General features: G+C 35.4%; 4 protein-coding genes across 4 annotated transcripts; 2 read left to right on the top strand and 2 right to left on the bottom strand.

The window, feature by feature from the left end:
* Positions 621-3647, top strand: LOC104738291 (putative nuclease HARBI1). Its single transcript, XM_010458488.2, has 2 exons — positions 621-690; positions 2326-3647. Exon 2 carries the CDS (start codon positions 2419-2421, stop codon positions 3577-3579), a length of 1161 nt encoding a protein of 386 aa, XP_010456790.2. The 5' UTR covers positions 621-690; positions 2326-2418; the 3' UTR covers positions 3580-3647.
* On the top strand, positions 687-3647 carry LOC104738292. The gene is made up of 2 exons (XM_019235172.1): positions 687-1063; positions 1233-3647. The coding sequence occupies exons 1-2, from the start codon at positions 1031-1033 to the stop codon at positions 2139-2141; spliced, it is 942 nt and encodes a 313-aa protein (XP_019090717.1). The 5' UTR covers positions 687-1030; the 3' UTR covers positions 2142-3647.
* LOC104736902 (peroxidase 37) lies at positions 5367-6877 on the bottom strand. Its single transcript, XM_010456987.1, has 4 exons — positions 6617-6877; positions 6293-6484; positions 6008-6176; positions 5367-5893 (listed from the first exon to the last, which is right to left on the bottom strand). Exons 1-4 carry the CDS (start codon positions 6821-6823, stop codon positions 5424-5426), a joined length of 1038 nt encoding a protein of 345 aa, XP_010455289.1. The 5' UTR covers positions 6824-6877; the 3' UTR covers positions 5367-5423.
* LOC104738290 lies at positions 21062-22685 on the bottom strand. Its single transcript, XM_010458487.1, has 3 exons — positions 21599-22685; positions 21159-21499; positions 21062-21082 (listed from the first exon to the last, which is right to left on the bottom strand). Exons 1-3 carry the CDS (start codon positions 22683-22685, stop codon positions 21062-21064), a joined length of 1449 nt encoding a protein of 482 aa, XP_010456789.1.

Here is a 23431-nt window from a genome sequence, read left to right as displayed (position 1 = left end):
GAGAGACTCACCAAACTAAGATAATGGCTCTGACTGGTAACATGTGTTACTATTGACTTATGTTGAGTTATGGTCTCAACTCAAATTTTATTCAAAAATGTTACCAATCACTAACAAAACTAAATTTTTTGAAGTTGAGTTTGAATAATCATGTGTTATGGTTGATGTACAAGTTTGATGTATATCTTTTGTAAAATTGTTAACTCAAAAGATTATTCAACATCATGGAAATTGTCATGTGTTAGAGTTGAGTTATCAGTTTTTTAAATTATTCAATCGATTATTTTTTTAAAAAAATATTTGTTATTTGTTTCTATTTTTATGCTAAGCACCCGTAAACAACTTTGGTCAAAGATTTTTCTAAAATTTTCTAGTGTTCATCAGACTCTTTCAAACGAAAAAAGTTGTTCCTACTATTATTCGTCGTTGAAACGTACACGGAAATTTTAAGTTGTATATATAGATGCCTAAAGCTTATTGTCAAATAAGCACACTTTGAAGAAACAGTACGTAGTATGGTTTTCTTTCTTCTACTCTTTTTATCCATCGAGTTTATATATATGTTTAAAAATATTAGTGCATATTACTAATATATTTTATTTGTTTTTGATGAAGATGTCTAATGAAGGTGGTGCAGCTGGTGCAGCTGGTGGCGAGGATGTTGGTGGGAGTGGAAGTATCCGCCGTAAGGTAATGAATATATCACATACGCAGTTTAAAAACGTTGGATGTTTAGTATTTAATCTTTTAATGTGTATTATAGAAACAAATTGTATGGAATGATGAGTATATCAGAATATTCTTGGAGCTTCTTGATGTTGAATTGGCTAGAATTAGATACAAGCAGAAGCTACCGAAAGAAATCGGCCGAGTGCGGATTTGTGAAAAGTTTTTGGAACAAACTAAGATAAATCTTCTGTGGGATTCTTTCAAGAGCAAATACGATGCTTTGAGAAATAAGTGGAATGCTTATAAGAGGCTGAGAAATTTCACTGGAATACACTATGATCAGAACACGGGTTTGATTTACATGGATCCGGACTGGTGGGTTGACCGTGAAAAGGTATTTTCTTTTTTATTTTATTTTTTCTGTAGTTTAAATTAGTTAATTTATATATTAATAGTAACTTAAGGTTATGTATTATTTTTTGTAAATCCAGAAATAAGCTTGTTTGTAATACATATTTTATTTTGCTAGCTATCATATTAATATTCTTAAAAATATTGTGCAGGAGATACCATATGCCAAAATTATCCGTGAAGAAGGAATTCCCCATATGGAGCTTATGAGACGCATATTTGGTTGTCAAGGCAGTAAACCAGAAGCTATGTACCCAACTCATAAGCAAGATGCAAACAATACTGAGGTAGATGAGAGGCAATCAGTGGACAAGTTCGTTCCGATAGCCGTAGATGATGATGGAGATGATTCAAACCGTACTCCTACAAAGGATGCACATCTACAGTCTCAAACCATCACAAACGAATCTCCTCCACTGTCGCCAATTGGTCCAGCGAAGCGGTCAGCTAAAAAACAATCACGTGTTACTCCATACCCAAGTAATCGAGGGAAAGATGTACTACGGAGTGGAGAAAAGAACATGCCACGAAGAAGAACGGCATTTGAAACAGAGATGGGTGGACAATTCAAAGAAATGATGGAATTTCGTCGTGCTCAAGTAGAAGAGGCAAGAGAACGTAGAGAAAAGAATGAAGCTACACCATACAAAGAGGCATATGGAGTCTTGCAATCAATTCAAGGTTTGACAAGGTGGACAGATTTTTGGTGGGCGTGTATCAAAGTACTAAAGGAGGATCTCTTTGCCCGAGAAATGATGGTCTCTAGTGAAAATGATCATGATAAGATCATATTCTTGGAGGGTTATACGGGATATGATCGTAACGGAGATTTCATTGGAAATCGTCTCAATAATTTGCAAAGTTGCCAAAGAGGTCCTCCAAGTGTCAACCTGGATTTGAACATCCGTAACACAAACATGGAGACTCACGAAGAATTCAATGCTCCATCTCATACAGAGCTCATGTCATTATTCAAAGAGATAGGGTATGAAGGTGGAACCAAGAAAACGGGTTGTGATGGAGAATCAAGTCAGACGAAGACTTTTAATCTAGAAGATTAAAAATCTTTTAATAATATTCCTTTTCCTTTTTCTAATGCATTTTAGGTTAAGGTTTTTTTTTTGTTTTTTTTTTTTGGTTCAATGCTAAGAAATTAGTTCTATTTTGCTTAATGTTACATGGTTTATGATTAATAAAATAATTAAGTTCTAATCCTAGTTTTTTTTTATTCTCATCTATTTATAGGTCATACGATTAAACGAGCTGTATTCTCGGGGTTTAGAAAATCTTACAGAAGACGAGTTGCTAGAGTTGTACAATCTAGAAGATGATGAGTATATGGATACGATAATGCAGCCTTTGATGGAGTATTACAATCGTTATTTTTCTAAACAACCAATGGCGGAAGAACGAGGATTAGGTTGGCAAAACCTTGAAAGGCAGATTCGTAACAAGCCGGTAAATTGTATGAACATGTTAAGGATGCATCCGGAAGCATTCAAGAACCTGTGCACAACGCTGGAGCAACGTTACAACTTACGGAGTACCGATAATATCAGTATTGATGAGATGGTGGCAATATTTTTGGTTACATGCGGTCAAAATGCATCTCAACGCTTTGTTGGAATGACTTTTGGTCGTTCCCAAGAGACTGCTTATCGAAAGTTCCATGAGGTACTGGACGCTGTAGAGAGACTTGCATGTGAGTATTTAAAAACTCCAACAACAACATCACTCCAGCACTATCCTCGTAAGTTACAAGAAGATTCAAGATATTGGCCTTTCTTTAGTGGATTTGTTGGAGCACTTGATGGAACGCATGTCAAAGTAATGGTTGGAGGTAGTGATGCAGTTGGGTATTTTGATAGAAATGGACAGAAAAGTCTAAACATAATGGCCATATGCGATTTAAACATGATCTTCAAGTATGCATGGCTAGGCGCAGCTGGATCCACACATGATTCATTGGTGTTGCAGTATGCAATAGATGGAGATCCTTTATTCCCGAGACCTCCTATAGGTAAGTATTATCTCGTCGATTCTGGATATGCGAACAAGCGGGGATTTCTAGCTCCATATAGAGGAAGCAGCAGAGAAAACATCAGATATCATCTTTCAGAATTTGATGCAGGTGCTCCGAGGAACAAAAAAGAATTATATAATAGGTGGCATGCATCACTTCGTTCTGTGATAGAACGAACATTCGGAGTTTGGAAAAAAAAATGGACGATTCTTGACAATTTGCCTCGTTATGATGTCAAGACTCAGAACAGAATTGTGCATGCTACTATGGTTCTTCACAATTTTATCAGGCTTCATAGAATTCCAGATGCTGATTTTGAAGACGAAAATGTCACTGCTCGAGATAGTCGTGGACGACGATTTGCAGAAGGCGAACTTAATCGACTTGAGGAAGAAGAGGGAACAAATGATGGCCAATATATGAATAACGTACGAGATGAGATAGCAAATATGCTATGGAATGTACGTCGTCATTAGTTTCTCTCTTTTTATTTTCTATGTCTCAAATGTTTTTCATTTTTTTTTACATAGGATCATTTTATTTATCTATTTTGAATTATTCTATTTCAAAAATGTTATTGTTCTTAATAATTTTTTAATTTTTATTTCTAATAGATACTGCACATGATACATCAAAAATGTTACCAGTCAGTCGTTTAAAGAAAATGTTTAATTCATTTTTTACTGCAAATTCACTACATCAAACTGCCGTTTATACCATATAATTTTTAGTGCAAGCTAAATCGAATTTTAATATTTACTGCAACTCGATTTTGATAATTCGTGTTACCAGTCAGAGCCAATGAAAAGAAAAAAAGTTGCATGGTTTGATGAAACCAAACCGGGGGCTAGTCAAACTAAAGAGGCTGCTATATATAATTCGTCAAACACTCAAAACCAAAGAGGCTCCAATAATATATGTGATTTAGTACGTAGTAGTTGTAGTTACATCCTACATACATTAGCTTTATTGAAGTTATTGAAAAAATCCCTTTATAAAATATATAGACTACTTAAAAAAAACTTCATACAAAAACACTTTTATGTCGTTACGAAGAAAAAGATAACAAGATTTTTTTCTGGTAAAAATCACTTTATGTTGTTAATAGAGTTTTTGTTTAAACCGGGTGAGTCGTAGGCCAAATATGAGAGTCTAAAATTTGGTTCGCTTCGGTATGAATATTTGAAATTTGAATTGTAAGATCGGAGAAAGTTTTGGGTTCCAACGGGTCAGCTCTGATTGGTTATTTTGTAACCAAAAATAACCAAACTACCCGATTTAACAAAAAACCAAAAAATACCGGTAGATAACTATATAAATATGGTCAAAACCACTTGAATCCGAACAGAACCGAGAACCACTGATGGAGTCGAAAGCATTACAGAACCGGTTCGGAGGATATCAAATCGGTTAAGGGTTCTAAACCGTAAATACAATTGATCCAGTTGATCCAGTTATTTCTTGTTGTTTCATGTTTCAGTTAATAACGAGTGGGCTCGGTCTTCCTTGTGTTAAGGAGCCAACTCTCGCATTTTCCCATTTCCAGAATTGTAGGAGTTGAGGCTCCATCACTTCGTTTCTGTTCGTCTATTTAAGATAAATGAAAAGCCAAAAAGAGGCAATCTTAATTGCCCAAACAAAGTGTTCTTGTTACATGTTCTTTCTCTAAAACAGTAAAACCTATCAACCACGGGTAATGTTTTATATTTGTTTCGTTTTTTTGTTGTGTATCATTTAGTTCTCGGGTTTTACCTGAACTGAACCAAAGACCGTGTGTTTATATGTAATACCCAAAACCAAACCAAATTTAGAATTTGGTTCGGTTATTCGCTTTATGTTAATACGCCCTTGGCTATTTCTCGAAGCTCATAGAAATGTAGATTATCTTGCCACTAAAAAACATGTAAGCGCCTATATGTGGATTTATCTTCTTCATCTCTTACCCAAGAATATCGAGTTAGCGTTAGAGTTTCAATTTGTGGGTTTTACGCGGTGCACATATGTAGAGTTTGTGCCGGACAGTTCCCAAACCTTTCTACAAAAAATGCTAATAAAGACGTAATCCCAATCACTAACTATGTAGCGTATGATCCCATAAAGTTGAACCACCAAATCCATATACCTATCGGCCACCATCACTATTATCGACATATATGACCATCAGTTGTAATTTATTATTCTTCTATACGTAAAAATAGTTATAAGTTATAACCCTTGATAGTCATATCTATTACATATAATTAAAGTGAAAGAAACAAGAAAGTATAGAAAATATAGATAACATTGATAATTTATTAATTATTGGAAGAAAGTCATTTCCTCACATTGAGCTTGCAAAGTCAATAGCATCTACCACATCCATGATTTTCGATTTCGAGTTAACCACTCTACAATTCAGTCTAATTTCTCCTTGTTTCCCTGTTAAAGGTGAAAGATTTCCCATCCTTATCATTGCCTCCGCGAAGGCATCAAAAAACTTCCCCTGACCATCAGCATATGCCCGGACTAAGGGGATGGTGTCTGAAGCATCAGGGCTTGAGAATAACTCTTGGTCGCTTTGGATAAGACCTTTGTTTTCTCTAAGATTCACATAGTATTTGTTGTCAAAGAGTGTTGGCGTACGTAAATCAAAATCTACCAAGACACTCTGGTTTCCATTAAGTGGACATTGTTTTCTAAGCGTGCTGAGGTAAGATTTATCAAGGGTTGGATCGGGTAAACCGGATTCACCGAAGTTGTAAAGCCGGTCCATTATGAACTGACATTGGTTTTTGCCAAAGGTGTGAGCACCTAAACACAGAAAAATGTCAAAAGAATAAATAAACTAAGAAAATTAATAGTCATACAGATTTATTACTGATTACAACTATAGATGAAAACGTTTTAATTCGATTATAAACGTACCGGAAAGAGCAACGAGATCAGAAGGTCGGTCAAGTCCGACATTTTTGAAGCTATCCTTAAGTTCTTTTAGGGTAAAGAATGGAGCTGGAAGGTTATCGTTAGCAAGATCCATAAAGCCTCTTAAACTGTCTCTTCTTCCATTTGGAACCGTCCATGAAGGACCTCCCGCCTATATATGGAAAACCAATTATATTTGGTTTTATAAAATTTCTTCTGCTTAAAAATCAACAACATGCATACCAAAAGATGTGTATTTGGTTAGTATGTATTGTGAAAACTGCATACCAAAACAACAGATTTTTGTGCCGCGATGGTGAGCAAATCAGCACATGAAACTGTTTTAGGACATGCTTTCTCCACAGCAGCCTTCATTTGGTCGATCACATCGAAACCACGAGCAGAATTTGCGTTCCCAAACGCATCTTTCTCCGTCCTAAACGATGTTGTGTTGTCTAACAATATCGATGCATCACATCCCTTTATAAAAACAACATATTTTCTTCAGATTTTTGGTCAAGTATCACATTCATAAACTATTAGAGAACCAAAAGAAATAATATATATATATATATATATATATATATGTAAATGAATCTAGTGATATCGTACATTGACAAAGCAGTCGTGGAAATGAAGACGAAGGATGCTTGCAGCGATGCGAGGGTCTGATCTCAGAGCATTGACAATGGTCTTGGTCGCAATGTCAAAGACTTGTGGGCATGTTTTATCGTAAAAGGAAGGGCTTAGTTGAGCATGAGACAATGATACCTGAAGAAGAAGAAAAACAAATCCCAATTTTATCAAAGAGGAATGCATTTTCGTTGCACTCTTTGAGAATGATTTGGTGATGGTTTGATTTGAGTGAATGTAGGTTTTGTCTTAACGATTGTTTATGTAGGCAAAATGTTCTAGCTTGGCGGCTTTTACTTTAGTGGATTATATGATATTTTTATTTATTTATTCAAGTAGTGTATACGTGCATAGTCTATTACTGTATTACATATGGAAGACTAAACTTTGAGTAAGACATTGTGTTTTGTTGAATGATTATTGTGTATTGTGTTCTCTTTTGGCAAGTAGGTATTAAAGTCTAAGAAAACTTATAATTATCACGTATTTGAGTATCCTATAAACTTTTGTTTTTCACTTTCACACTTTAGTTACATGCAAACCTTTTTTTTCTTCGGCAAATAGGTTTTAAAGTCTAAGAAAACTTTAATTATCACATGCTTCTAATACATAATTTTATGTTTTTCAGATTCATACTTAATTATATATGTATATATTTTAATTAACATTTGAACATACTTTTCCTTTGCTTTTTTTTTTTCTTTTAAACAAAATTATATTAATATTTATTTGGCCAATCCTAACGGACTGGACTTTGGAAAAATTACAAAGAAGCAAATCGCCGTTAACTTCTTCACCGGAGAAAGAGATCCGACCCTGCTGAGAGACCAAATGGCCCACACCTAGGTTAGGACAAAAGCTCGAACAGTAACACTAGTGGTTGCAATACTTTTTTTTTTACATTTATTAAAAAGCTTACTTTCTCTTTTGTAACATGGTTATTGTATTACATGAAGTTTGATGCACTAGTTGTAGTTATTTATTTATTATTATAATAAGTTGATTTTATTTTAACATTTATTGTTAAGAAAAGTGAATACACAAGGCACAATCATATTAATGGTAAGTTTTGAATGTACAATGCACTATCACATCAGAAATTTTGTCCCGCTTCCTGTAAATGTAAAAATTTGGCTAATGCGTCAACTTGTTGTGTGCCAATAATTGATAAAAGAAAGTGAATACACATAAACATCATATATATTAAGATATTATTATATATTTCCTTGTATCATGATTTAGTGTTTTTTTAATTTACTATAAGTGATGTTTTCTAATTTCTATACTAAGATTAAATACATTAAGTTTTTTAACCATTTATATTTCATAGTATGTTGTTTTCTTTTCTCCACTGAAACTTGAATCAATGGTGTTTTTAATGTAAAAGATATTTATTAATTAAAACTTATGTAATTTTCAGTTATGTTTATAAACATTAAACATCATCTAAAATGAAAGAAAGAAAGAACTGTAATAAAAAGTAATCATGTGCTCAAAAGCGAAAAAAACACATAGAACAAAGCGCACATCTTTAATCAAGTTAGATAACCCAAATCGTAAAACGCGTCGAGCACCTACCGCTACAATAAGAATGAGTCTACCACAGACTGCTACATAAAAACCATGTGCCTAGCATTGCGTTGTTTCCTCATTTCTAAAATATTTTACACTTTTTTACAAAATGATCATTTACTTTAATTAATAGGACTACTGAAGTTGACGACCTAGTAAGTCCTTCGGATGACAACAAAAGTCCAGATTCAGACTCCGATTACAGAATTCAAATGAGTGGTTGAGACCCACCACCACCACCACCAGAGTGCTTTACTTTGTCAAATTAAAGAGGCTGCTGTAGTTCGTGAAACCCAAAGAGGCTGCTTACTGCTGTTAGTAGTTGACTCCTACATATATATTAAATAAACTAAGATTTTACCCTGTTGTACACCACAAATCATTTTTGTTTAATTATAAATTTGCTCGATTCTATATTATCTTGTTTGAGTTTGGTATATAAATTTTAAGTTTGCTTAATTGTAGCTTTATGAATTAATAGTATGTGCGAAAGTACATTTTTAATTTTTTTTTTTCTGTTTCATAATTTTGTTTGTAGTTGTATACTTGTATTAGTTGAGTAGATGATTGTGTAGGTAGTCTTGGATTGGGGTTTAGCACTTATTTTTTTGTTGGTTGTTTAGTTTGATTATTATTTGTGGTCCATTACTTGACGGAAAAAAGGAAAACACTATCTCCCGATTCAATAACTCGAACCCTTTCAATTCTTTTCCTCTTCCTCTGAGATCAAATTCTCCTTATGTTTTTGGATTACAGACACTACAAAAAACCAGAATGGTTTTCCTGACTTTATTATTTTTTGATGAATCCGAAGATTAGCATCCCTTCGAAGCTCAATTCCTTTTTTCATTATTCGAGAATAGCTACTTATTTATTACAATTTTGTAACCTAAAAACCTAAAATGTTGTCGGAGTTTTCAAAATGAAAGACCCATCAAACCTCAATTCGATTCCATCAAACTTGGCTTTTATATTTACAATTTAAATATTCAATTTCAAATCATTTCTAATTCAATCTACATGTTTTCGAAACAATAACTCTTTGGTTTTTGTATTTTCACAAGGTTTTATCCCGTGGTACGTACACCACGGGTCTATTATTTTGTTGATATGATACTATAATAGTTTTGTGGTGCTTGTAGTTGATGGTGAATTCCATATATATATATATATATATATATACTGTTAACAGTTTTAGATAGGTTTTGTATAAACTCTTGATTCACAAATTGAGAATATACATTTTATGATTTGGTTAGTTATGATTTCGGAATAAATGATAAGACATATTCTTATTTTGATTCTCAATTGATATTATTGGATTAATAGTGTACATTTAAAGCTAATAAAAACTTAGCAAAGATGTAATCGTTTATTAAACGCAAATTAGATATTTCCTAAGATGTGTTCATCTTGAATTAGTTGCTATATTATAGGGATGTAATTACAGAATTTGTGTTATCAATTCTTTTTTTGTCAAACTTAGTCCAAAAAATTTGGCATGTAAATTAGATATTTCCTAAGATACAATGGACATTAATTGGCATTAATTTGATGTAAATAAGTACGTTATTGATTACTAACCGGCCCAACATATTCAGTAATCTTAAGGAGGATTCGTATAATTGAATCGGTTATAATTTTAGTTAAAAATCTGACCCGAAGTTGGCAAAAAGCCAAAAAGTGATGTCACCCTATTGTACTTTAAAAATGTATTTCGAGCTCTATATGTGGATATACTTGTTTGGTTATAAATATCCTAAGAAAAATTTTAAAATATATATCCGTTTATAAAAATTCAAATGACATCATATGCTGAAAAATATCTAAAATTTCATTAACTTTATGTATTAAATAGTAATTAAAATAATTAAATATAAGATGAAATAAAAGTGCAAGGAGAATTATATTTTATTCTAACATTTTGATTTAAATTAGGTAAATAGTATTTAGGAAATTAATATTATCAAATAAGGAAATGCTTGTGTTTGGTTTTAAGAATTGTAGAGAATTTAGTTGAAACTTTTTTGAATACAAAGATAAGAGAGGATGACACAAAAATGTACTTAAAAAATGTTAAGATAGATATATGAATTTATATAAACTCTTACTACTATGAATTAATTTTAACTTAAAAAGAAAAGATGCAAAATAACAGGATTATTGGAAATTCACTTTGTTGATGCTTTGCAGATGTCACTTGTCGAAGAAAGACTTATATGAAATTGATATCTTGAGCAAGTCAAACAGTAGGCATTTAGTTTTGGGAAAATATCATTAAAATCACCGACTTTCAAATTGTGGCCAATTTAATCATGAACTTCTTATGAGGTTATTTTAAACATGAACTTTTCGTTGTTTTGTTTTGGGATAGTAGATCCCATATTCGATATTTGGGCCTTAAATGCAATAGTAGACTTCATATTCGATATTTGAGAAACATAATCACTAAGAGTACTGAAATTACAGTTGACTCCCTTACGACCAAACAAAAAACACAAGCCGAAATGACAGATGTAACCCGGAGGAAGTGTGCAATAGATTTCTTTAAGGTAGATTACAAATTAACGTCAACTAGAAGACATAACAATTTGTCTACTCCTTAATTATAGTTTAAATTTTAATTAAAAATATTATAAAAAATAATTTGATAAACCTATTGACCAAATAATAACCACATAGACTTCTTGCATTGGAATAAAATAAATTTACTATAAACAATTCAAATTAAAGGAGGAAAGGCTGATTAGGTTAAAATTATATGATTTAGGCTTTTGCTTAAGTAGACTTCTCTATGTACTATTCATGGTTGACTTTGTTATGCCATCACCTATTAATATTATACTAATACCGATAATTTAACCAAACTGATAGCTGAACCTAACCGAATTTGTACCGATTCCTTGTTTTTAACCTAACCGGATAATTTAAAGATATATATACTTCTTTCTGTAGGTCAAACTTAGTTTTTACGTGATCTCTCTCTCTCTCTCCAAAATTTCTCTCTCAAAAATTTCCGAGTTTGTGTTCTCGGAAATTCAGATTCTCATCATTTCTCTTCTTCGAATCTCAAGAACATCTCAGATAAGTATTTCTTGGTTTATTGTCGGCGATTTGCTTTTGTAACGTTGTAGCTATTTTTGTTCGTAAATATATATGTTCTCATTGTTTTTTGTTCATTTTGCACACAGATATGGGGTTACACAGCTACACTCAGCCATCTTCTAGTTCTTTGCAAGTATGGAGTGAAGGTCCACCCGAAGTAAACTTTCTTGGCCTGACAGTTGGAATTCCTGACAAATGTTTCTGCGGAAGGGAAACCGTTATGAAATGTTCCACACAGCCGACAATCCTGGAAGAATTTTCATTGGATGAAATAACCATGAGGTTGTTAGATTGTCTGGTGGTTTATTTGTTGTTATTATTTGAGTATATATAATATTCTTATGGTATATTTATTTCTATTGTATAGGATGGAGAGTACCATATTATGAAATGGTGGGATGAGGCTATTATGCAAGAACTTCAAGCAATGAGAGGTGTACTTGCTGACCAAAGGGATTCTATTACAGCCATCCTGGAATTTGAGGAAATGCTATGGGTTCAGCAGGAGCTAGACAAGGTGAAAGACCAGATGAAAGAATTACGTCTGTCAGTTCGTCGTGTAAGGGAGGTGGTCGAGAATGTCTTAATCGCCGGTATTATACTCATTGTGGTATTAATCTCTTTGGTTTCGTAGATCTTTCAATTAAGTTCTAAAATCTGTGAACCTTTCTTCATCGTGTCTGTTTGTTTGAATGGCGTATTTATGTCTGTAATCTATGAACTTGCTTCAGTTTCTGTAATAGTTGGATGACTTCGTTGATTTTAATTCAGTTGACGTATATAGTAGACTGATAACTGTTTACATATTGTCGGAAAATTAAGATTATGAAGTCTACTCCTTAATCTGTGTAAAGAAGTCAGGCTTTGAAGTCTGCATGTTGGTTTTCTTCGACGCGACGGTTTGCCTTACTAATTAATTATATGTAACTGTTCATGCAACCGCTTCGCCTCGTATATATAACCCAAATACTGGTCCTTGCGATTATTTTAAAACTGCAACCAAATAAGTATCCAGTAAATCATCTCTTTTCTCTTAAAAAATAATACTTCATCCTCACGACAGAGAATTGGTGATTGAAAGTCTTTCAGTTTCATTGTAACGGTCAATATAAATCATCACATATTGGAGACTGTTCACAGATTGGGTAATAATAGAAACTTTCTCTATATCACTTCGTTTTATTTAACTTATAAGTGTAGAATTCTAACATTCACGGTTGGGTAATTATTAGAAAATTTCTATTGAACTTCATCGAAGGTAACGATGTATTAATTTGGTTGATTAGATAGATTTGCATAGAAACGGGTTCATCGAAGTTAAGTAAACATATATCATAGAAAAGGGTTCATCGACGCCTACGATGTATTAATTTGGTTGATTAGATAGATTTGCAGTTTAAAGTATATTTCAGTTTCCCAGGAAGAAGTCTTGAGAAGTTTACGATGTATTAATTTAATATGTTACCCCGACAACGAGGCCAAATTGATACTAGGATTTTTGTATGTCCTAATCCTAGCAGGTTCAATTAACCTTATGCATTGTAGTACTTAAGGTGTCAATCCAAATGGGATTATGCTAATCATAAAAGATACAATCAAGATATTACAAGTTAAGCCAATTCAGATATGGGGGTGGTATCTTTCAACCTAATGAAGCATAAATGAAAATGCAGCAACAAAAAAACATAAAGAAATACTATGCAGAAATTAAGCTACTAAACAAGTACAATAAACAAGACTAAGCAGAATTAACTAATAAGCAGAAGTAAACAAGAGAAAACTAGCAAAGAGCAGAGCATAAATAAGAAAATAAACTGGAGCTCGACCTAGCACTCGATCGAGCATGGTATGAACCAAGGTCGAGTGCATGGACGAGTGATGCAAAACAGAAGATTAACTTTCAAACTAAAAGTAGAAACAATAAAGCATAAAATGACAAGTAATTAAATGCAAGAAACAGAAGCAAACAAGTAGCAAATAGATCCTAAGGATGGGAATTATTGGTTGGTATTAAACTTAATCTATCTAGGTTGCTTAACAAAACTCAATCAACAAAGAGCTAATCCTTAAACAATGATCTTAAGGGCTTACCAATCCACTCTCAAGACAAAGGTAATCAAGTTTAGTAACATCCTAACCCAACTCTCATTGGTGAAACCATACTAAACAGGCTTTCAGAATCAGATCATTACTTGTCAAAAATCACTTTAAACATCTCATCTCTTAGCATGCTTCATGATAATCTCTAGCATTAGTCTAATCTAGCAACTTAAACATTAGTGTGATGCTAAGAAGCTTAAGATCTGTTCTTACCCTCTCAGTATAAGAACAGCTTAGAGCTCACCCAATCTAGAAAGGACTCTATAGAATTCAAACTTCAACAATCCTAAACAAACTATGTTCTCTACCAACCTAACCCATCCCTACGAATCTATCTCTACTCAGAATCTAATAAATGAGATGTAAGAACACAAACCCAGAAAATGATGAAACAGACATAATCATAATGATGATGATAAAATAAGCAACTTTGTAGAAGAAATCAAATGAAAATACTTAAAAGATCAAAAGTTATGAAGATTACAATTTTTGGTGGCTAGACCTAAAAAAACGAGCTTGTCTGTGGCCAGAGGTAAGAGACCTATTTATAGAAAATAAGGGAAGCCCTAGTTAGCTAGGAGACAAAATAGAGAGGCGGCTCACAACTCGACCATGTGCTCGGTCGAGTCCATGGTCAAGTGACCTCTTCTTCTGCTTCTTCATACGGTCGAGTCCTCGATCTGGGATGATATCTGTTCAGTAAAATGGGGATAACTTTTGCACCTTAACTCCGATCGGCCTGAGACCACCGGTATTGGCAATCTAACTCGGTTTTCTACAAATTTCGTGAAGAACATGGAAGCTGAATGCCAACGGAAGATCTTTATTCGGGTCGATCTTTGAGGGACTTATTTTGAATCCGACCGAGTGTTCTTTGACAAACGGTCGAGTGTGTGCTCGACTCCATTGTCGAGTGATTGATTTCCTCCTCTTTTGAGCCTTATTCCCTTACTAGATGTCCCCTTGTGATCACAACTTCTCCTTTGTGCTTCCAAAGTACCTAATTTACCTGTTTATGCACACATATATGCAAATGCAATGCAAATTCTATCCTAATGCATAAACTGAGAATAAAAGACATAAATGTGCTAAAACTATCTCTAAACAATGCAAAACAGGAGATAAATGCATGCTAAAAGATAGTAAAATATAGAGTTATCAACTCCTCCAAACTTAGTCTTGTTTGCCTCAAGCAAACAATCATGACATAAGAAGGAAGAGAAGTTTGAAGATGGGAACTCATAAACAAAGAGCAATAACAAAGGATTTAAACCACAGTCCTTAAATGCACTTCAATGGTGCAAAGAATCTGTCAAAGTTTTTACAAATATTTTCCTAAGCTTATCACAATGCACCATTCTAGTTCAGCTCCTATCTATTAGTAAAAACTTGCAATCCCATTGAACATCTCTTTCACATTCATTAAATTGTTTGGTGTAACCTTGCAGATGGAACATGAATCAAGCTCAATTGGTTTAAGGGTAAAGCTTTTGAAGGTAGCCTGATAATGGTGTTTTTAGGGTTGTTAACTCTCAAACAAGAAGGAATACTAGACAGTTATGAAACCAATCTAAGACTGAGAACAATTTAGGCATACAAAGCTTAACTCTTGATGTTCTACCCACCTAGAAGCTTTTCTACCCTTTTCCCATCCTTCTTTTCTTTATTTTCAACCCAAAGACTCAAACTTTGATCTCTTGAACCCCTTTTTGTAACTTCTGGTCTTATTGTTTTTGTATATCTCTAAGGCTACTGTTTATTTTAAACACTAGCTCCTTCTCTTTCTTATTTTTTTTTTGCTATACTCCCAATCTTATTTGACTTTTCTTTACTCTTTTCTTTTTGGTTCTAGGAGACTATAACAATACTTTCTATCCCTTTCCTTTGAGACTTAGAGCTTATAACCAAGCTTAACCTTAGAGACCTTTCTTTTCTTTTCTTTTGACCAAGTAAACCTTTCTTTCCCTTCTTATTCTCTCTTTTTCCAAAACCTGAACCCAAATCAACATTCTAACCACCTATTTCTTTCAAAACCAGTCTTATTAGCTAGTTCTAATGATTCCAAATCTAGCTAAAGTAAGAGCCAGTTCTTTGTCGTTCTCAATACTCTCAAGATTCTACAACCTATAGCATTATCAACAAAGATGCCTCACTAAAAAAAAATCAATACAAGGCTTGAAAGAAAAGACTGGGGTTTCAAGGTATGGCAAGAGATTGGGTTAAATGAATAGAGTGGTAAAAAGAGAGTGTTAACCCAATTCAAAGTTCCATGAGCTAGCATTCATAGTCCATAAGCAAGATATTTGATGATCAGATTAAAGTCCAATATTATAGAGATGCAAAAAATGATCAAGCAAGTTTCACACAAGAAGGAGATGCTTTCAAATGACACAATGCTTTAAACATAGATTCTTCATTTTTTTCCAAAGACTGAACTAGCAACAAAGAACTATAAATGAGGGCTGTGGGTTAAATCCTAAGAATCTCCTTCTAACATGGTAGATTTAATCATTGTTCCCCAATGCATATGTACAATCCTATATGCAATACACTAAACACAATGCTAGAATGCAATGCAACTACATGAACACTCTGTTTTTGTAAAGACTTTATTGAAAAAATTTCAAATTTTATGGTTTTTCTATGCCTTAGATGCAATGCAGAAGCTTGTATGATTATGCTTACATATGTTGATGTTCATATATTTTACCCTGTTTTCGCTTAACATATTCACATCTTTTGCATGATTTCCATCACATTTGTCCATTAATGTATAGCTTTAGAACTGTTTATGCATTAGAGTAGGTTTGCATTGCATTTGCATAGTTTCTTGCATGAACAGGTGATTTTGGATCCTAAGGAGCATGGAAGGAATGCGGAAGAAGATTGAAGCTGTCAAGTGAAGGAAACAAGGGATTTAGAGCTGAAGAATCAAGGTCCGGAAGTCCACTCGACCGCCTACTCGACCGTGTGCGGAGAAAGACTCGACCGGATGGAAGAAGCAGAAGAAGATGGCCACTCGACCAGCACTCGACTGAGCACGGGGTCGAGTTGACCGAGCCGCCCTCCTATTTTGTCTTTTAGCATTTTTAGGGCTTCCCTTCCTTTTGCTATATAAGCCTTGTACCCTGCAGCCACCAAAAGAGGAGAGATTTTTAGAGTACAATATTCTAGACCTAGTATTTACCCTTTTGGGAATTGTTTTACTTTTGCACTTTCTTTTCCTTAGATTCTCTAGCCACCTAGTAAAACTAAGAAATCTTTGATACTTGTTGGTTCTATAACTTTCTAAGTATTGAGTATTTGAGTTTGATATCTGTTTCAAGACCATTGGTACGGTGGCATGAGTAGCCCTGTTTGGGAAGAGGATGAAGCAGATGACAAAATTGCTAACATTATGAAAGCATTGACTGGGGATTTTGGTAGATGGAAGTGGGGGAGAGGCTTGTGGGAGACGGATTCATGCGTCCAACAATGCGAAGATGAAGGTGGAGGATAAGGGTGAGAAGAAGAGAGCCGATACATTTGATGAACCAAGTGGGAATAGGCACTGTCCAGGTACTTCAACTGCCTTGGATATAAATATCTTGGATTCCATTAAAGATGAGCTCGGCATGTGGGGAGCAGCTCTGCTTCAAGAGATGAAGAACGGATTCAGAAGTTACGATTTGAAGTTTGACATGATGAATAAAAAGGTGGAAAGCCTGGCTTCAGATCTTTCCAAAATAAAGGGAAATGTAACTGGTGCGTCAGATGTCGATACCAACCCAAAGGAACAGAATGCTCCTGAAGCTACTGCTGAAGAGGAAGAGCCTAACACTAAAAAAACCACAGATATGGTTAGTTCTGAACACTTAATTCCTACTACGATTCCTCACAAACACAATACCAGGTACAAGGCGAAGAAAAATTAGACTTATAGAGGTTGTCAACTTCGAAGACTTCTAATCAAGTGTACTTGTTAGACTTCATTATGTGAAGTCGACTTCAACTTTATGTTGTCTTTGTTTGTCAAATTTGAGACTCTTAAACATATGTCAGATATGTCAGATTTAATTTTATTTGTTTACATCAATGATCATGTAACTTTTAAATCAGAATTTGCAGACACTGAACCCTTCTCCATCTGTTACCCGTACAGATAAGAAGGTGCCAAAGGAGAGCAGCTCTGATTCATCTGACACTGATTCAGACCCACCTGTGTTCCTTCACACAGAAATCCCAACAGCAACTGACTACATTGCCAGGGCTAAGAACCAACAACCACGGGTTGAAGCTGTTATGCTTGCGGCACAGGGTAGGGCTGAAAGGGTTAAGAGATTGGCATCAAGTCAGCGTTCTCCATTCATTGGTGATAACACAGCCAAGACTATCATGGGTGGTAAGTCAAATACGTCAGCATACAATCCTTTTGATAAAACAGACAAGGAGAAGAAGAAGGTTTTGCTTGACTTCTTAAAGGAAGATTCGTAAGTCTACTACATTTTATGTTATGTTTCAAAATTCTACGTTTCGAAAATCTTGTAACTTATATGTTTCCAAACCTTTCTTCATCCACAGGATGTACAAGAACAAGGTTCCAGACAAATCCCGATGTTGTCTTTGGTGGTACGAACTGCAAATAAGAACAGTGTGGCTTAGAGATTCGGTAGGTCTACTAGTAAACTTCTTGTATTCGTTTATGTTGACAGTCTTCAATACTTTTTAACTGTGTTTTAATATCCATGTGATTATCCAACACATGGATGCGGATTTGAATCTACTGAGACATCGATACACACAACATCCTGAGAGGTTTAGATCGGATAGAGTTGCCTGCCTAGACGCTATGTTCACTCATATGTGGACGACGAAGTATTTTGACTTTGAAAAATCTGAGCCGAATCCTGATGGGTCTGGAAAACTTCTGCCGGCCGGTGCCTTCAGTTACCACAAAGGTGAGTATCCACCGTATGCCCAGTCTAACAAACAGTGGGGTCTGGAAGTGGACGAGTTGTATGCGCCGTTAAACATTAAATCTCAGCATTGGGTTGCTATGTGGATATTGATTCCAATGAGACACATCGTTGTCTACGACAGGATTCCTAGTTGTTCTCCCGATGATGAGCTTGCGACTGCAGTTCACACGATAGTTGTGATGGTTCCGTTGGTGCTGCGGGAGTTAGCCAGTCATGAACACAAACCGATGTACCCATACGAGAAGTTCACCCACGAGCGAGTCACAACGACAATGCCTCTGAATAAGAGGCCATGTGACTGTGGTGTTTTTACATTAAAGTACATAGAATGTCATGCACTCGGACTACCATTTCCTTCTACATTGTGCGACGCAAACATCCCATGGATAAGGGAGAAGCTGGCTTGTGACTTATTTCACGAGATTGAGTTTCGTGGACCAAATGAGTCAAATTACACCGAAGATTTTGGGCTATATGATCCTCCCCCAATTCGAAACTAACTAAGAACTTGTTTCTTTTTTAATTTGTATGACTTATTAGGATGATGTTTTGTTTCTGTTGGGGAATCTTGTTATTTTGAGGGTTGGATATATTATTTATTAACTCTGATGATGGGCGGTATCCATATATTTTTTGTCGGATCCTCCTTATTAACTCTAATGTAAATGAATTACTGTTCTTGTATTCGTAATTATCTATTTTCACTTTGTCTCTCACCTAACATCTCAATACTAAAACAGTGGTTCATCCTTTTGTCCACAATTAATGCCAAGGCATCTACAGATTTAGAAACTTTCTCGGGGAATGTGTTACATTTAACAAAAATCAATTTTTATTAAAAAATTGATAAAATAATACAGATTGTCTGTTTATTTGTACACTTGTTTGTTCCTCATTAGTTATTTATTAAAATATTAATTACTTGTAGTCTCCTCTAAACAATAGCGTACCGCGAAAGCCTACTAGACATCTTTCTGAAGTTAACTTCGAGATTTCGAATGAATATTGTTGTTCAATAGACATGTAGAACTTTTGTTCTCGTAGTTTAATTTTTTGTTTAACTCTGATGATAGGCTGCTATCCATATTGTGAGTTCTTTTTATTACACTTGTCTGTTCCTCTTTAGTTAGTTATTAAAATATTAATTACTTGTATTCTTCTCTAAGTCATAGTGTACAACGAAAGCCTAGTAGACATATTTCTGAAGTTAACTTATAGACTTCTAATGGAAATTGGTAAGTAATGGACATGTAGAGTTGACCAATAGAAATAGAAATAGGTATTCATTATTCATGTAGAGTTGACAAATAGAAAATAGAAACAGGTAGTCAGTATGCATACATTAAGTTAAAAAATAAAATACAAATAGGAGTTTGGGTGATGCAACTAATCGTCGAGACGGACATGAAGTTTGCCCTAATCAATAGGAGGAGGAACCACACACTGTTTGACATCAGCTTCCGCAACCTCTCTCATCTCCTCTAACCTCTTGTGCTCTGCCTCGAATTCGACAAGTTGTTGACCCAATATTTGATTCAGTTGGGATAGTTGAGCGTCGATCAGGTCCACTTGATGCACAAGGGCGGTAGCCTCTTCCTTCTTCTTCATGTGATCTCTCATCATACGAAGAATTGCTTTGAAGCGATCCTTCGTCTCTTCTTCAACCACGACTCTCGTCCTCTGAAACGCGTCTTTCATGGCATCTATTACTTCCTCTTCCCACTCGAAATCGGAACTGCTTCGCTTACGCTTACTGGAATTCTCTCCAGCCATAGCTCTTAACCAACTTATTCTCTTGTTATCGAAGAAGGAGATGCAATAGATGAGTGGAAATTGAGAGGATATTTATAGGTGCAATTATCGAAGAAGAAGATGAATAGACAGCAACGATACAGTGAATGTAGATAAATCGAAAGGGTACAACGCATATAGAGATAGCGAAAGGGTACAACGAATGTAGAGATATCCAAAGGGTAAAATGAATGTAGACTTGAAACAATAGCATATATCGAAAGCTTAATAGACATCTGATTGAAGTTAACTTAGAGATGTTGTACACATCCCAAGACACATTGCGATGACAACAATGAAACCTATCCAAGAGAGAACCATGAACTGTCGAAGCATTTTTTCCCTATCTTTGGCTGTCATAACCTCACACTCAAACTGTTTCTTATCTTCCTCATATTTGTTAACCAAATGAGAGTTCACCAAACCATTAACAACTTGTTTATTCATTGCTCTTATAGATTCTTTAAGTACCTTGATTTCTTCTTTCTGTCGACGAATCTCGTCCCTCGACTCCAATAATCTCCGCTTTTTCCATCCACGTCATGGTTCTTCGTCTGACCAACGAGAAAAGCCATGAACAGTGCACCTGAAGAAATTTCTTCCTGGATTTGCATATGTCCATGATTTCACAAGTACCGTAGATCTACCACAATGGTTGCAGATTGGACCAGGAATTTGTATTTGCGAATTTGTATCAGAATCTGACCCCGAAATTTGACTCATTATTCTCTATCTGATGCTATTTGATGAAGAAGAGAAAAAAGTGGAATTCCCTTAAGAGAAATGATTGTCTGTAATAGCTAATGTCGACTTGAACATGTGGAATATATCCGAAAATATTACAAAGAACAAATTAATGGTCCAATCATTCCAGTTGACTTCACGATGAAGGTAACTTTTACTCTCCGTCTTCAGCAACCTGAACAAGATCTATTAGTATAACCACCAAAAACAGCCACAAAACATTATAAATAATCTGATTGAATGTTACTCACGCAATGAGTAAGACAACGAGACTTCTTTTGCCAATTAGGTTTCCGCTTCGGTATTGGAGGTATACATCGGATATCTGGCCCAATCGGAGTGTGCTCGACATTGGGCATAATGTTAGCCGCGTACGACGCATAGACATAATCTTTTCTATAGTAAGCTTCCACCACGGTATACATATGCCATCCAGCGGACTTGACAGCCTTAATTGCATGTGAACATGGTATTTTCTCAACACCAAACACCCCGCATGAACAAGATTTTTCTTCTAAGTCAACCAAATAGTCACTTTGCCCACCACGAACGTGGAAACGCCAACCATCAATGCGTTTGACTGTCATCATATCTGCGTAATGATCCCTTACGGCCAATAATTATTCAACACCCCGACTAAAAGTGGTTGTCAGACTTAGTGCATCCTCTCGTCTTTTCCAATACCAACTACCTAACTTTTCCGTAATAAACTCAATGAGATATGTGATGGGATAACCTTTGGCTTTCTTTAGCATGGATTTGATAGATTCCGCAATGTTGCTAGTCTTGATGTTGTATCTATCTCCTGGACAGTAAACTCGAGACCATAAAGCTGGATCTGCCTCATTCAAGTACGCTGCAAGAGCCGGATTTACGTTAGTGAGCGAAGCCATGTAGCGGTTGTAATCATCATGCGTATGCGCATATGCTGCCCCTTTCACCAAGTACATCAGTTGCTTCCCATTGAAATTAGAAATTATGTTTTGTTGAAGATGGTAATAACATATCCGTTGTGTTGCCCATGGGATAACATTGCGACATGCCTTAGCTATTGAACAGTGCCTATCCGAAACTACTACCAAAGGATATTCATCAGAGATATACTCACTTAATTTGGTGAAAAACCAATCCCATGAAGCATCACACTCCGAGTCGACAATTCCAAAAGCCAACGGAAATATCTGGAAGTTACCATCCTGTACGCAAGCGATTAACAGTACACCTTCATACTTGCTAGTGAGATGGGTCCCATCAACCACAATAACTCGCCTAACGTAATTGAAACCACGGATTGAAGCATCGAAAGATATGAAAAGATACTTAAACATATGCTCGTCATCAACAACAAGGTCAACAACACTTCCCCGGTTTGACTGCTCTATTTTCTGAAGACAGTAAGGCAACTTCGCATATTCGTCTTCGGCACTTCCTCTCACATATTCTTGTGCATATTGTAAAGCCCTGTACAAAGTGGTGTAATCCAACGTCATGCCGAACATTGTCCTCATTGATTCTTCGATATGTTGTGGGACAACACCATCCACTATTCCTACCCGGTCGATGAAAAGCCTCCCAATATATTTTGAGGTGCAACGTTTACGGTTAGCTATGCGGTCCACAATAGAACATATATGCACGTTCAGATATTTGGTGACCCAAAAAGTGCTTGGATCATTCTTCACAGTGGCTACGACCCTCCATGTGCATCCTGGAACAGAGCATATCGCCACCAACAGAGACTTTGTGGACTTCTTAATTTTGAAAGAGAATTTTAACATAATCGCGGTCAAACGCACCTCAGTTATGACGTCAGTTTTGCATGCAAAGCATTGACCTACTTTCAGTTGGTCTATCCACGGAATATTTAACTGTCCATGAATACCACCAAAAAACGGTTTCCCTTCTTCAGCATCTAGTCTTAGGTCATCTCTATCTCTTTCGTCATTTCATCTTTAAATTTCTCGTACTCTCTAATCGAAATCCATGTCATCAACATCTTTCGGCTTCTCATCTGTATGATCAGTTTCATGACATTCTTCTGCACATTCATCCACACTCATCGGCACCTGGATCTACATCGTTACCAAATTCATCTGTTTGCTCTCCATCGTCAACATAACGAGAGTTGTTTAACATAACCGGATGTCCATCCATGAACTGCGTAGAGACGCAAAGGTGAACAACATTCCTACTACTAAAATCTATCAAGTTCTGAACTGATCTATCATTTGTGACATGGACAGGAGGGGTATCTTGGGGAAATTGCTGAAGCATCATCTCTGTTAAGGGATACGATAACTGAACCATCTCTGTTTCTTTGTCAATCATATAATCTTCTACAGCCATTTCAACAAGCTCAGCGTATGTACAACCGTACCACAAAAAAAACATTCTCCCACCTTTGCGTCCATCCATGTCAAAATGCCAAGACGCATTTCTCGTCAGCCATACTCCGAAAACAACAGGTATTTTGCCATTTACCTGAAAGAGTAAGCAGCAAGTTAAAATACCATAAACCCTAAAC

This window comes from Camelina sativa, chromosome 13, assembly GCF_000633955.1.
Source record: "Camelina sativa cultivar DH55 chromosome 13, Cs, whole genome shotgun sequence".
Lineage (NCBI taxonomy): Eukaryota > Viridiplantae > Streptophyta > Magnoliopsida > Brassicales > Brassicaceae > Camelina > Camelina sativa.
The sequence above is the reverse complement of the archived record's forward strand: the minus strand, read 5'-3'. Positions and strand labels throughout refer to the sequence as shown.